This window comes from Hydra viridissima, unplaced genomic scaffold (genome assembly GCF_058129835.1).
Source record: "Hydra viridissima isolate aposymbiotic clone 2 unplaced genomic scaffold, HvirCarnegie_v1 scaffold_2, whole genome shotgun sequence".
Lineage (NCBI taxonomy): Eukaryota > Metazoa > Cnidaria > Hydrozoa > Anthoathecata > Hydridae > Hydra > Hydra viridissima.
This window is the reverse complement of record NW_028324301.1, coordinates 479,690-494,073: the sequence shown is the minus strand read 5'-3', so window position 1 is coordinate 494,073 and position 14,384 is coordinate 479,690. Positions and strand designations below refer to the sequence as shown.

The window sequence follows — 14,384 nt, the reverse complement described above, 5'->3', positions numbered from 1 at the left end:
GAATCGAAAGATGCACTGGAAATTTTGAAGTATATTACGGCAAATTCTTTAATCGAAATTTTTCCAAATTTATTTATTGTCCTACGAATTTTACTAACTTCCCCTATTTTAGTGGCAAGCGCAGAGAGGTCATTTTCCAAATTAAAACTCATAAAAAACTATTTACGTTCCACTATGGGTCAAGACCGCTTATCTGCATTAGCTTTAATTTCCATTGAAAATAAAATAAGTCGGTCCTTGGACTGTACTAATTTAATTGATGAGTTTGCGTCTTTAAAAGTCAGAAAGGTTAAGTTTTAACTCAATGTAATCAATCCTCCTAAAATCTGCGAAAAAAATAAATGGTATAACATTTTGAGTAGTCTTATTAGTGCATCTTCATCCAAAATAAAAAAAATACTTAATGTACATTTAAAACCTATGTGCGTTAATAAATATAAAACCTATGTGCGTCAATAAATATCCAAAACACAATAGAACACAAGAATTAAAAACTCAACTAATATAATAGAAAACTTGTCTGTGGCCTCGCATATGGTAAATCCGCCACATATATATATATATATATATATATATATATATATATATATATATATATATATATATATATATATATATATATATATATATATATATATACATACACGTTCATAAAAAGTTGTGCACTTGACGTATGTGTAGTAGTTAGCTACAATGTAGTAGTATTCTTATTTAATCTCCATAAAATAAATATTCTATTTATAAATTTCTTCAAAAAAATTTTTTTGAAAGGTTTTTTTTTAAACAGTTACCAGTTAGTTACCAATCTACTTATTTTTCAATGGACTTATTAGAGCTTGGTATATTTTAAGACTTTCGGAGAAAATCTGTTTCTCCTTGTGAATTGAGAAAACTCCTTTCTTTTCTAATTTTGACTTCTTTTTAGTTGGATCCTCAAAGTGAGTATTATAAAATTGCGCTTTTGAGGAAGATTTAACAAAATCGTCAAAAAATGATGCAGGAGCTTTGTAAGCTTCTGAGCATTTTTTAGGTTCACGAAAGGTGATTATCAAAATCCTTTCTTTGTGATCGTAAAAAAGTGTGTTGATGAGTCTGGAAGATTTACATTGAAGGATAGCGACGTGATGATATTGCTTTCCGCCGAGTTCGTCAAGATCTAGATCACTATCTGGGTCTGCTTCATTGAGTTTTGTACTTTTAATACTTATGTCCTCTGAAGATATCTCTATAGGTTCATCTTTTATCTCAATTTTGCTGATCACAACATTATTCTTTTTTTTTTCAGGGGCATCTGGACCAAGATTTTTATCTTCCTTTCCATTTTCAGGAGCTTTTTTCGGATGCTTATTTTCAGGCGCTTTTTGAAACGAACAATCTTGCGATTTTTCACTACTATATGATTTCCATAGAGTGGAATTTTTGACACATTGTTTGTAAAACTTTTGAACTTCTGAAATAGATGCACCACTTTTCACCATTTCGTCAACAATTTGACATTCAAGTTTCTTCTTTTCTCTTGGGAAATAGTATTGTTTCCACGTTTTACTCGATTTAACATAGAGATCTAACTTTCCAAGTTTCTCATTGTATAAGATATAAGGGCCCTTGTTTGCCATTCCTGAAAAAAAAAATATAGAAAAGTTTTCTTGACGTTTTTTTGTTGTTTTTGTTGTGAAGTTCAGTACTTTCAATGGTTATTGTGCTTTAAATGTTTAAAAAACTTCGGTTTCAATAGAAAAAGTCGTTTTTACGGAACAAGAAAAAACAGATAAACAAAAGATTTTTAGCATTATGTAAAGTACTGTTTGTCTCACTCACCTTTTTTTGATGGTTTTTTGTCCGCTTAAATTTGTACCTATTAAAGCATATGTGTTATTTAAATTGATGTCCATATCAAATCTAATTTATCTTGTTTTTATATTTTTTTAAACAATCTTTTTCCTGGGCCTACTACGTTTATCAAGACCTTTTCCATGTAGTATCTTCATCAAGACCCTACTCGATCTTTTTCAAGACAACGTTACGAAGTTCATTTACAAAAACCCTGATAAAAAACTCACACAGTTTCATTTTTTTTATATACAGATAATAATAATAATAATAATAATAATAATAATAATAATAATAATAATAATAATAATAATAATAATAATAATAATAATAATAATAACAATAATAATAATAATAATAATAATAATAATAATAATAATAATAATAATAATAATAATTATTATTATTATTATTATTATTATTATATTTAATATTATTATTATTATTATTATTATTATTATTATTATTATTATTATTATTATTATTATTATTATTATTATTATTATTATTATTATTATTATTATTATTATTGCATTTTTGTTATTATTATTATTATTATTGTTATTATTATTGTTATTATTATTATTATTATTATTACTATTATTATTATTATTGTTATTTTTATTATTATTATTGTTATTATTATTACTATTATTATTATTATTATTATTATTATTATTATTATTATTATTATTATTATTATTATTATTATTATTATTATTATTATTATTATTATTATTATTATTATTATTACTATTATTATTATTATTATTATTATTATTATTATTATTGTTATTACTATTATTATTATTACTATTATTATTATTATTGTTATTTTTATTATTATTATTGTTATTATTATTATTATTATTATTATTATTATTATTATTATTATTATTATTATTATTATTATTATTATTATTATTATTATTATTATTATTATTATTATTATTATTATTATTATTATTATTATTATTATTATTATTATTATCACTTATCAAACATATGGCAAAATTTTATTTTTCGTCATTTTTTTATTTTCCTCTTTTTTTTTTCTTTCTTTCGCTTTCTACGAATCTGAAGATGAAATGCTATTTATTTCATTTTGAACCATTTTGAAGAAAATATTATCTTAACATTTCATTTTGAAGATGAAATTCTGTTTGCTTATACATTGAGTGGAGAAACGCTCTTTTAGTAATGATTTGCATTGAGAGCGTTTGGTTTTGGACATTTTTCTTTGAAATACAATTTCATCTAATTTATCATATCAAAAAAAATAGATTTTCATCACTTTGACATACCACTTACTTTTTCTGTGATAATGTAGATGTAAATAAAGTCCTTCAGCCTTACTCAAATCTTTGGAATAAATTTCATAGCATATTGGTAATTTCAAAAGTATGAATCAATCAAAAGGCTGAATCACGTGCACTAATCTTGTTGGGATGATAACATTTATGGGTAATCCTTCAGTTAAGCAGCGTAAAATAAATACATCAAAACGCTTTTTTTGTTTTTGTAGCAAATTCGTCTGGATAAATCACTCTCGCCCACAGCTGAAAAAATTATTATAAGTTTTTTTATTAAATGTTTTATAATGAATTTAGTTAAATATTCCTTTAAAGTAAACACAATAAGAAATAAAAACACTAGAATGTTTTACAAGAAAATTTATTATGTGTATTCTGTAAGAGAATGGCAAAAATATTGTATTTAAATAAGATACTGGTGATTAAACAAGAAAAATAATCTTATAACAGCGAACTGTTATTTGTACATCTTTGGCGCCAAAGGAATTCATGCAGATGTTATTGAAAAAGAGCCTCTGAAGTGCCGAATTCTTGTCTTAGTTTACGTTTGAGTCGCATCCACATTTTCTAAACATTTTGAGTATGAATTCACTTTTTAAAGGACACACAAAATGTTGATGAGGGATGATGATTTCGTGGCAGTATATACCGTTATGAATATTCTAAATTCTGATATATGAAGTTCACCCATCAGAAACAATATGAGGCAAAATATGTTCCAGAATGAGTATGATCCGGAACTTCACATAAAAAAAAACACCCACGGGAATTTCCTTCTTTTTCCTTAGAAAACCAAGTGACCAGGACGCCGTCCACAGTGATAATTTATATGAAAAAATTTAGATTCATCGATTTTAACGACGATGGATATACCATTGACATTAATTCCACCAATTATTTTCGAATTTTCTTCGTTTCAGCCTCACAGACATCTCGGCAGAAATTAACCCAAATTGTTCTTAATAAGTATCTTTTTTTTGAAAGCCACTTAAGAACAGCCATTGGTTCTCTTAGAATATTGCATAAATCATAAAAATTCCAGTTTTTCTTGTAATTACGTCTTCATGACCCAGGATTTTTCGTGCTTCCACTATAACTGTTGTACACCTGTATTTTTTAACTTCATTCTTAACTCAAAGTGGCTTTCTAAAGGGAAATTAAGTTAATGATATTAAAATTTGTGGCAATAGCAAAAAAAGTAAACTCTGCAATAAGCGAATATTCATCCAATCATAAGTAAGTGAATTTTCATCCAATCATAAGTAAGTGAATTTTCATCCAATCATAAGTAAGTGAATTTTCATCCAATCATAAATATGTACGGACTAGCAGTCTACTATGGAAATTTTTAGCTTTTGTCTAAACAGAAGATGGTTTAATGGATGTTAGTACCGTTGCAAACACAATTTAAATTAATGATGAAGTGCATCTGTTGCCTGCTTAGTGAAAATTCCATGTGAGGTTTGTCTTCTGTTAATGAAATGATGAATGGTAAAAAACTGAATGAACTTTAAAGGTGTAATGCTCCTGTTGCAAAAAATGAGCTTTTGAAATCTTGAATTTTAGAGTAATAGTTCACGTCGAGTTGATTGCCAAAGCAAGATTTAACTACACAGTTGAATTTTCGTATTAAATTAATGACCTTCATCGCTTCAAAAGCAAAATGTTTTTCAACAGATCGTTGGAGATTTTCAATATTTTTCAAAGTTTTTTTTACCTTTATATTGACCACCATAGTAAAAAGTTGAGAAGTATGTTTCATTTTTGAGACCCATTTAAATAAACCATACCCTTTTCTACTCAAAAACGTTACCAAATTGTTTATATTGATGTAAGTTTCTTCATTTTGATTTTAGAATTTATGCTATTTGCTTGTACTTAAACAAGGTGTTGGTTCAACTTTGATGAACAGTGGATTGTTTGAGGGCGAATGGTACTTTTTGATGATAAGATTTTTTTTCAATAGCACCAGCTACAAGCTGGTCTCTACTTGCAATTTTTAATAAATTTTGATGAAAAGATGATTTGTTACAGGTTTGCAGAATCTCCCGACCAATTGAACCAAAAACAATTAGAACATCTTTATTCTACAGATATACTTACATCTTTACTTTATTCTACTTTATTCTACTCTTTAATTTTTTTTTGTTTCAGAAAGACTGTTGGGTGAAGTGCTTTTTAACTGGCTTTTTCCTCTAGTTATTTTACAGATGAGGCAGATCCCAGATGGAACTCTGGCATCATTGAAGTCAATTGATACTTGAAGAACATCTAAAAACTTTTGTTTTATTGAGCCTGTAAGGACTCATTCTGCTTTCTTTAAACAAAGGATACAAAGAGCTTTTCTACATTCTTCATGCGTCCGTACTGGAGCCATTTTGAAATGTAATTTAAAAAAAACAAACAAACAATTAACTTTTAAACAGAAATACTTGCCATGGATTAACTAGTTTTGTATTGAGCTAAAAAGATTGAGTATTTTGTGCTTATTTTTATGCATTTTATGTGATTCAAAAGTAAAGCTAACTTACTTATTTTGCATTGTAATAATCACTAAATACTTAAAAAAAAGTCCAAAGTTGCCGAATGAAAGTATACTTGTATAGAAAAATGGCATAAAAAAAAAATTATATACTGTAGAAATGCAAAATTCCATTGTCATTTATTGAATTTTTAACCAAGAAATGGGCAAATTTTTGAAAAAAATTTTCTCTTTCCTTCTTAGAGATTAGATTTCAATGACGGTATCTAGACCATATTGTCAACCCTACCACCAGCCCAGATAACACAAGGACGTCCGCCCGACGTCTTTTAGACGTCTTTGTTATGGTCGGCCCTACGTCGGTTTAAGACGTCGGCGTGTCTGCGATTTGATCGCCGGTCCCACATCGGCCCTACCTAATCGGCCCAACATACAGAAAATGCTAGCTTGCCGACGTTGCTGTATTTGCACGCGACGTTAGCAAAGAACAGTTTTGCCCGACATCGCGTGAATACGTAACCGCTCAATTTTTACTGAATACGCGACAAATAAAAAAATACAGCTTAATTTTGTATACAAAATTTAGATGTTAATTAATTAGTCTTTATTGATTGATTGTTTATCAACTAATTGATATATCAAAAGTTCACAATTAATTTTAAAAATTATGTCATAACGTTTACAAAATTTATTATTAAAACATGTCTAACGTTTACAAAATTTATTATCGATTATTGGGCATATATGCAATAAATTGTTTAAATGACATATCAACAATTTTATCAAATAGTTAAAAAAAAGTAACGAAAAAAATGACAACTAAAAAACATAAAACTTTTATTTATACATATTATATACGCTTTGTATTACAATTAGCGTTGATTCGCATGATTTGCACGTCGTTGTCTTCCTCCATCTCGATCACTTGCATGCTTAAACCAGTCCCGACAAACAATACCTATCTCGTTATCTGTTGCTCCACTTGTTGCTGGATTTCTTCTAACTGCATCTTAATATAAAACAACAATATATATATACATACATATATATATATATATATATATATATATATATATATATATATATATATATATATATATATATATATATATATATATATATATATATATATATATATATATATATATATATATAGATAGATAGATAGATAGATGTGTGTGTGTGTGTGCTAAATAATTTAATATAAATTAAGTAATTTTACCACAAATATATTTTATATATTACAAATATAAAACAAGTAATTTAACCACAAACAACTGCATAAAGTTCCATTTTGCTGAATGCAATCTTATTTCCTTTTCCTTTCCAATTGCATAACTTTGCAACATCTGTGATCAATAGACGAGATAACACTGCTCTGGTAGTTGACTTAACAGTGAGCCCACCAACCAATCCAAGAAATCTTGTCTATATAAAGTAATACAAAGAAATGAGGTATTTAAAGGATATAAGGTAATTTTAGTTATCATAATACTTTTGAAAACAAATTTCCTTAATGAAACGTTATAAAATTACCTTATATCCTTTATTAATTAAAATAGTTTTATTTTAATTAATTTTAATTTTTGCTTACAATCCTTAATAAAAATGTACATTTTTATTAAGGATTGTAACCAAAAATTAAAATTAATTAAAATAAAACTATTTTAATTAACTAAATTAATTAAAATAAGTTCATTAATACATAGAGTTTACCAGTCTCCCTTTAATGTCGCTTTCTTCAGCTTGATCATTAATAAGATTAAACTGTTCAACAGTTTTTGCTGGCAATTGAAAAGGTAATCTTCGTACAAAACTCCCTCATTTGTACTTGCAAGGTGCTGTAACAGGTTTATGGTCTTTTCTCCTTGTTCCTTAAGCTCGTCTCCTTGCACTTTAATTTCTTCAAGAAGAAGAATTAGTTTCTGTTCCACAGCTAAAAAATAATATTAGAACCGTTGAGACAAATAATTTGTAATGAAACATTCAGTATAATCTTTTAAATTAATCTAAAAATCTATTATGTAATCTATAATGTGATATATAAGTAATCTATTATTCTGATTTAATAAAATGTTCATTTAAATAAATTAAAAATGTACGTGTTGCAGCTAAATGCAGTCGTCCATCTGCAGAGTACGATGGTGATTCTTTTAAATGTGATTTTCCATGAGGTTTTGATAATGTTGACAAAATGCTTGACAGACCACTTGATTTGCTAGCCTCATATTCTTGAGTGTTATAAACCAAGTGTGAATTTGAAAAAACAGGGGGCTCAGGAAGGTCTTCGTATTCAATAGTTAACTTTTTAGGTCTTTTTTGTGTAGAACTTTAGTTGAGATTTTTTTTAGCTTCAGCTTGTTGAGAGTTATTCTTTTGGAAACAAAAATTTATTTCCGGACTACTGCTTATATTTGTGTCTGATAAAGGAAAATATGAATTCCTAAAAAGAAATTTCAACTAAAAGATACTGACAAAACTTATGTTGAACCACAAATAATTTTGATAAATTAATAAATCAATAAACATAACTTAGTTTTTCATACCTTGTACATTTACATTTACGTTGCATTGTTCCATCTATGTCTGAAACATCTGTCCCCAAATCAGATTTCTCTTTTGCTTTTGTAATATCTTTTTCTGCACTTTCATATGAATCTAAACCCATTTTTATTAAGTTTATAACTATATTTTAACTGACACATCAGTTATGACTAAGACACTAAAAACAATAAGTATTTATTTGGTAAGTAAAAGACAATTCATGATTTATTTTTGTAAGCACTCAATGGCTATCAAACTTCTGTATTACATTTTTATAAATAAAGTTTGTTGGGGTTTGATTGGGTTTGAGATACTCCCGATATCTCAAACCCTGGATAACTCAAAGTACTTTCCAGCTCCCATTACACACTCACTAATACTTTCTCATATAAATCACTCTATAACTCAAACCCCTAATAACTTGAACATTCACAAATAAGTCTAATCATTTTATTTGTCACTGTGGCTTATATTTTGCCGATAACTCAAACTTTAGAAGAAAAATAATGAAAAAATCTTATTCAAAGTGAAAAATTTTCTTCATTAAATTAAAACTCGAACTAATTTCTTGGTCCCCTGGAGGTCCGAGTTATAGGGAGTTCACTGTATTTAAACAATTATTATAAACTTTTTTCAAAATTTTTATATATTTATATTATATTTTTATTAAAATATCAAAAAAATTACCATAATTTTTTAAAATTCTTGCTTTGTAACTTTTCCATTCATCATTTTCAACGCCAATAGATGCTTGGACAGCTTTTAAAATTCTTTGGTGAGATTTGTACGGTGGCCAATAACATTCAAGATGTTCATCAAGTTCATCAGTACATCTAATCCACGTTTTAGGAGCAATTTCCACTTCATCGGTTTCAAGAAAGTGAACAATACAATATGATCTAAACATATTAACAATACAATATAATCTAAACATATGGTAGTGGTAAGAGCGCTCCCTTTGTAAACGAGAGGTTCGGAGTTTCGCTCCCATCACATCCCTGGAAGTACTTCGCTCAACTTAGTTTCTCCACACAGCGCACTTGCTCATTACAGTTCATGTTTCAGAGGTACATAGCCGAGAGTCAGTTGTACCATGATTAACAACAACAACCAAAAAAGAGTAGGCTCCAAGACTGTATTGGTCCCCTTCGGCCTTGAAAAGGTATATAAGGAGAAAAAAAAAAAAAATTCGCTCTCACCCAGTACATTTATACTATAAAAAATAATTTGTCAATTTAATATATTTTTTTTTATAAAAAAGAAATAATGAGGTGTTCACTATCATTGATAGGTAAATACACACATTTTGAAACTACATCATTTATGCTATATATAGAAATAATATCTTCAACTTGAGACACTTTGAACATTTTTAACATTTTTGAGTCTAAAGGATATTCATAAAACGAGTTCACATTGCAAAATAACTTTACAGCTATAAAAACATCAAAATCTTTTTTAATTATGTTTTGAAGGATTCCAACTTTGAAAGTATTTAGAAGTACACAAATATTATTTTGTGTTGATGAAAACATAAATGATTGAAGTTCAATATTCTTATATTGAATGCCGTTAAACAACTCAGGCCATATTATTGGACCGTTGTTGTGTTCATATTTACATATAGGGTAATCTTTTTTTGTATGTTTCTTAGAGACAGAGATTAGCATTTTTTCTGAAACTCGTCTTATAACTTGCTCAAGTGGTAATGACGGTTTTCTTATAAGTTTTTTAAGACTTTGTAAGTAATTTTCAAAAGGGAAAGCGCTTATTTCATCTAATGCACCAAACCGACGAACATCATCTGGTAAATGAATTAGGCAGTGAACATTGTAAGTAACAAACTCTGGTCCATATAATTTCAGTGAATGTTGTACAAATATTGTCAACAATTTTTGAGCAAAGTCGCACATATTTTGACAAAGCTTACTGCTAACAAGACACGAAATAGCTACATGAAGAAGCAAAAAATGTTTGAACAAAATAGGATGAATATTGTATTTAAGAACTAATGGACCAGTATACAACAAAAACAAACGAAATTCAGTTGTCTTCCAATGATCTAGTTCAGTAAAGTAATGGTTTACGTGCAAACTCATTTGGTATCGAACTACGTAACAACTTCTGGTGTTCACTTATTTTCATGACTTGTTGTGCAGATAATCTAGTTTTTAAAGGACCTTTAACCCAAAACTGTAATAACTTTCTCATGACACCTAAACAAACCAGATGCATGTAACCTAAGACAAAGTCGGTTACCATGCCAATTGACAACTGTGTTAGAGGTGATTTAATATTATTTTTATAATGATCTTCATAAAACATATCATTAAATGCTTCATTAGTTCGAAGAGGACTATTTACTTCTGGAAATGTCATTCTTCCAATATGTTTTCCTGATTGAATGCAACGATCACAGCTATAATAACCACTATACTGCTTTGTATTTTTTAAAAATGATCGTGCAGGAGCATCGCACACAAAACTATGAATTCGAAATTGATAAAGATTTTTCTTCAGTATTATTCCATTCTTTTCCAATTGAGATGCTTCAGTTACAAGTGAGTTCAAAAATTCAATAAGATTAGAAGGTTTGTTATATCCAGCATACAATCCAATTAGAAAAGGCTTACTTGTGTAACTTGGTTGTTTTAACAAACCAAGAATTGGCCACAGCTGTAAACCACTACTTTTAAATATTGGCAAACCGTCAATATTGCATTGCATTGATAATTGAGAACATTCTGATAGATTGACAAAACTTTGTTCACTTTTAAACACTTTTTGCAAGCATGAAGCAATACCGAAATGATGATATATACCACCACTACTTAACTGTTCATAACTCACATATCTTGGTGTTGACAATAAAGTCCTGGGATCAAGTGGCAAAAAAGAATGATGTGGTTGAAGTATACATAACAGAGATTTTATTGACTTGTGAGAAATATTTTCATCAACAGCCCAACATGCAAGCTCAACAACCAGTCCTTCCTTACCATCACTGTCATCAGTATCTGGAAAATTATCTGATTCAGAATTCCATTCCACCCTATCACTGTCACTCATTTGGAGATACACATAGTCATTTGATTTGAATGGCTGATTATTAACTTTTTCACTCAACATAAAATTATTATGTGGAACTTGATTTGTGTTAAAGACATCTGCAATTTTGTAAGCTTCACAAGAATCAGTTTCTTTATTAAAATAGACATCATTACTTATATCTATTAACTTATTAGTAAGGGTTTTACTGGAATGCTCAATTGATAAAATATTATGAATTAGAACATCATCTTCATTTATGGCACTTGAAGTTTGAATGTCTTTCAAGTGTGCTTGAACTCTGGCTCGTATACGACGCCTCATGGTAGAATATGATTTGGGCCTAATAACAATATCCAACAATATCACTGTAGATGCATTGTTAGAAATATATATCAATCCTATTCAGTAAGCCACAATAGAAAAGGCTTTATGAAACTATTACTAGAATGAAGCATAAAAACAAATTTATTTTTAAAAAAATTATTAACCTTAACCTAACCTTTTAAAAAAATTATTAAACTATTAACCTTGTAAGGTCAATGTCCTTAAACAACGTTGACCAAAAAGACTCACCAACGATTACTAACAAGACTCATCAACGTTGACAAACAAAAGGTCAATAGAAATTTAAAGAGATTTCAAAAAATATAAAGTTAAAAACTATTTAACAAATGCAAGCTTGCATTTGTAAACTTAAAACTTTAAAAATATCTTTACATATTTTTAAAGTTTTAAAATAGCAATGGTTGCAAATTAGCAACGAAACTTTCAAATCTTTATGATTTGTCTTGATTTAATCAAAAATGAAAAAGTTGTAATATATATTTTAAAATAATGCTTAAGTAACATACTTGCTAGTCATCATTTCTTCAGTTCTCTAAACTTTTTTTTCCTTCTTTTTATTCGTAAATACAGACTTTTAGACGCACGTGCGGAAATAAATTTGAAGCATGTGAGCACAGTGTTTTCACTGACCAATCAAAATTCGTTTATAATTTTTTATTTTCATTTTAATTTTTGATACATCCTTTTTATTTATTTTTTTTAATAAAAAAAAATGTACAGCCCTTAAATGAATATCTAGGTCCGAGAGTTCTAGATGCTTATCTATAGATATGCATAAAAAAAATTATAGCCCTTAAAGGGCTATAATTTTTTTTATTTAAAAGAAATAAAAATTATAACTAAAATTGAAATTAAAAAAGGAAATTTTTCTATTTAAAACGCCCTACTTTTGTCGGTAGGATAACGTTTGCACAATAATACAACGTTATGAATTGGTTGGTTTAATGTTATCATATCTACGTTAGCAGGACGTGAAAATAATTTGGGTTGCCCGACGTTATCCTAACGTCGGTAAGACGTTTTAATTAATTGGTTGGCCCGACGTAATGATATCAACGTCGGCAGGACGCCATATTGTGTTAAGTGGCCCAATTACAAAATTCCGACGTCGGGCCAACTTGCGGTGTTATCTGGGAGAGGGTTTTCTCGGTATTTTTTAGTTGTGAAAATTATCAAAAATTACAGGTGTGATTGGTACGCTTGGGCTACCACGTAACATTCTTCGCAATTCATCGTTAAAACTTAAGCAAGTTTTGTTTTAGTTCATTAAAAGTAAACAAAAAGTGGAAACTTCTTTTTTTTTTTTTGCTAATGAAATTAACCCAATAATAATAATAAATTTTTTACCTTTGATTCTTATGAAATTTTTAAAGTTTGTAAAGTTGGAAAAGCTATCATCAATTTGCAACTTTAAATTTAACTTAATTAAGAGATGGATCGTCTTTCTTTTGTTTTATTTTGTAATAAAAACTCCTCCGTTTGTGTTTGAAAAAGCGTTAGGATTTATTAATTTAACGCCGCTTAACTGAAGAGTTACCAATAAATCTTTCATTTTATGTAGTAATTATGTCTTTTATCGGCCATCTGTTGTTCATTTTTTAAGTTGATTTTTTCACTTAAAATAGACTTAAGGCATTATGGAGATAGCGATCGGATTAAGGAAAATATTTTTTCGTTCAATACAATTAACAAGTAATCTTACTTATGCGATCTTTTCGAAATTGTTTTCATTTCTTATCTGCTTTGGATTATCTCTTCTGAAGGACTTTTCTATATTCTTTCTGCGACATTGTTTTGCTTTTCAGAAAACAAAAAAAACATGCGAAGCTCTCAAGAGATTTTCAGAACAATTTTCAAGGGAATTTGATGACATTAAATGCTGTGCACTTCTCTACTAAAAACATCTTTTTCATAAGTTTTTTGACAGTAGATTTAAGGTCACACCTTTAGTCTTCCTTTAAAGTTTTAAAAAAACACTATGAACACCTCAATCTAACAATATTTTTGAGGCGAGACTTTCGTATTTGTTCTGGTAGTTATTGGGAATCATTTAGATGTAAAAAATGTTTAAGAGAGATATTGCTAAACTTTTATTTTTTTTAATAAGAAACCTGTTTATAAGAAACTAGTACTTGAAGCCCCAAAGTCTTAAACTATTAGTACTAAGTTAATTTTCAATAAGAAACTTACTATGTTATGAGTTCTAAGAATATTTCCCTAATTATATTATATTGAATGATATTTGATGGAATTCAAATAATTTTAGTTTGACTAACTGTAAAAAATTATCTTAATTGTTAACATGTTTTCAAATTGATCTTCTTTACCTTTCCTCTTTTAATAATCTAAAACTTAAGAAACTCTTAAGAAACTTTCTAGTATAAACCCATTTGCTTGGTTTCTTATTAAAAAAAAGTGTTTTAAAAATTCTTTTTTGAACTGATAATAATGCCATTTACAAGAACAATACAACAGGTGTTCAATTAACGAGTATTCTTAAAAACTCTTACGAACTACAAGAACGATATTTTTATGCAAATTTCTTAATACTTTATTTCTATAGAGGAAATAATTTTAAATTAACAATACAGAGTGCTGAAGATTTGCAAATAATTTCTTTTTATACCAAGGAAGATATTTTACAATAATAGCTACAGTTTACAATTATTTTCATGCTGTCTTTTCTTGTTCAATGGCTAAAAATAGAAAAAAGAGCAACTTAATTATGATTAAAAAATTTATTTACTGGAATCATAAGATTTTCATTTTAAGTTAGTAAATAGTTACAATTAAAGACTCACTTTCTTTAGTTGGTAATG

At 27.9% G+C, this 14,384-nt stretch overlaps 2 protein-coding genes and 1 pseudogene across 5 annotated transcripts; all 3 read right to left on the bottom strand.

Moving 5' to 3' along the window:
* Positions 1–689: 689 nt before the first annotated feature.
* LOC149891448 (uncharacterized) lies at positions 690–3,322 on the bottom strand. Of its 2 annotated transcripts, none has more exons than XM_090077838.1 (2): positions 3,142–3,322; positions 690–1,618 (listed from the first exon to the last, which is right to left on the bottom strand). In XM_090077838.1, exon 2 carries the CDS (start codon positions 1,614–1,616, stop codon positions 807–809), a length of 810 nt encoding a protein of 269 aa, XP_089933964.1. In that variant the 5' UTR covers positions 1,617–1,618; positions 3,142–3,322; the 3' UTR covers positions 690–806. The 2 variants fall into 2 exon arrangements, with proteins under 2 accessions (XP_089933964.1, XP_089933965.1); XM_090077839.1 differs by having other exon boundaries at positions 3,135–3,300.
* Positions 3,323–6,558: 3,236 nt separating this feature from the next.
* LOC149891447 (uncharacterized) lies at positions 6,559–9,300 on the bottom strand. Of its 2 annotated transcripts, none has more exons than XM_090077843.1 (3): positions 8,857–9,300; positions 8,172–8,283; positions 6,559–6,634 (listed from the first exon to the last, which is right to left on the bottom strand). In XM_090077843.1, the coding sequence occupies exons 1-3, from the start codon at positions 9,158–9,160 to the stop codon at positions 6,625–6,627; spliced, it is 426 nt and encodes a 141-aa protein (XP_089933969.1). In that variant the 5' UTR covers positions 9,161–9,300; the 3' UTR covers positions 6,559–6,624. The 2 variants fall into 2 exon arrangements, with proteins under 2 accessions (XP_089933969.1, XP_089933968.1); XM_090077842.1 differs by lacking the exon at positions 6,559–6,634 and adding an exon at positions 7,940–8,068.
* Positions 9,301–9,419: 119 nt separating this feature from the next.
* Positions 9,420–12,122, bottom strand: LOC149891446 (uncharacterized; annotated as a pseudogene). The gene is made up of 2 exons (XR_016449624.1): positions 12,072–12,122; positions 9,420–11,560 (listed from the first exon to the last, which is right to left on the bottom strand). The product of XR_016449624.1 is annotated as an uncharacterized LOC149891446 (transcript).
* Positions 12,123–14,384: the final 2,262 nt, after the last annotated feature.

Bases quoted from the DNA above. Each gene is read 5' to 3' on its own strand.
- LOC149891447 (XM_090077842.1), bottom strand. From the start codon at position 9,160: ATGGGAGCGAAACTCCGAACCTCTCGTTTACAAAGGGAGCGCTCTTAC. The intron at 8,284-8,856 runs GTAATTTTTTTG...AAATGGGTTTAG, and splicing joins AAGAATTTTAAAAAATTATG to ATTCATATGAAAGTGCAGAA. The intron at 8,069-8,171 runs GTATGAAAAACT...ATTTCTTTTTAG, and splicing joins CGTAAATGTAAATGTACAAG to GAATTCATATTTTCCTTTAT.
- LOC149891448 (XM_090077838.1), bottom strand. From the start codon at position 1,616: ATGGCAAACAAGGGCCCTTATATCTTATACAATGAGAAACTTGGAAAG.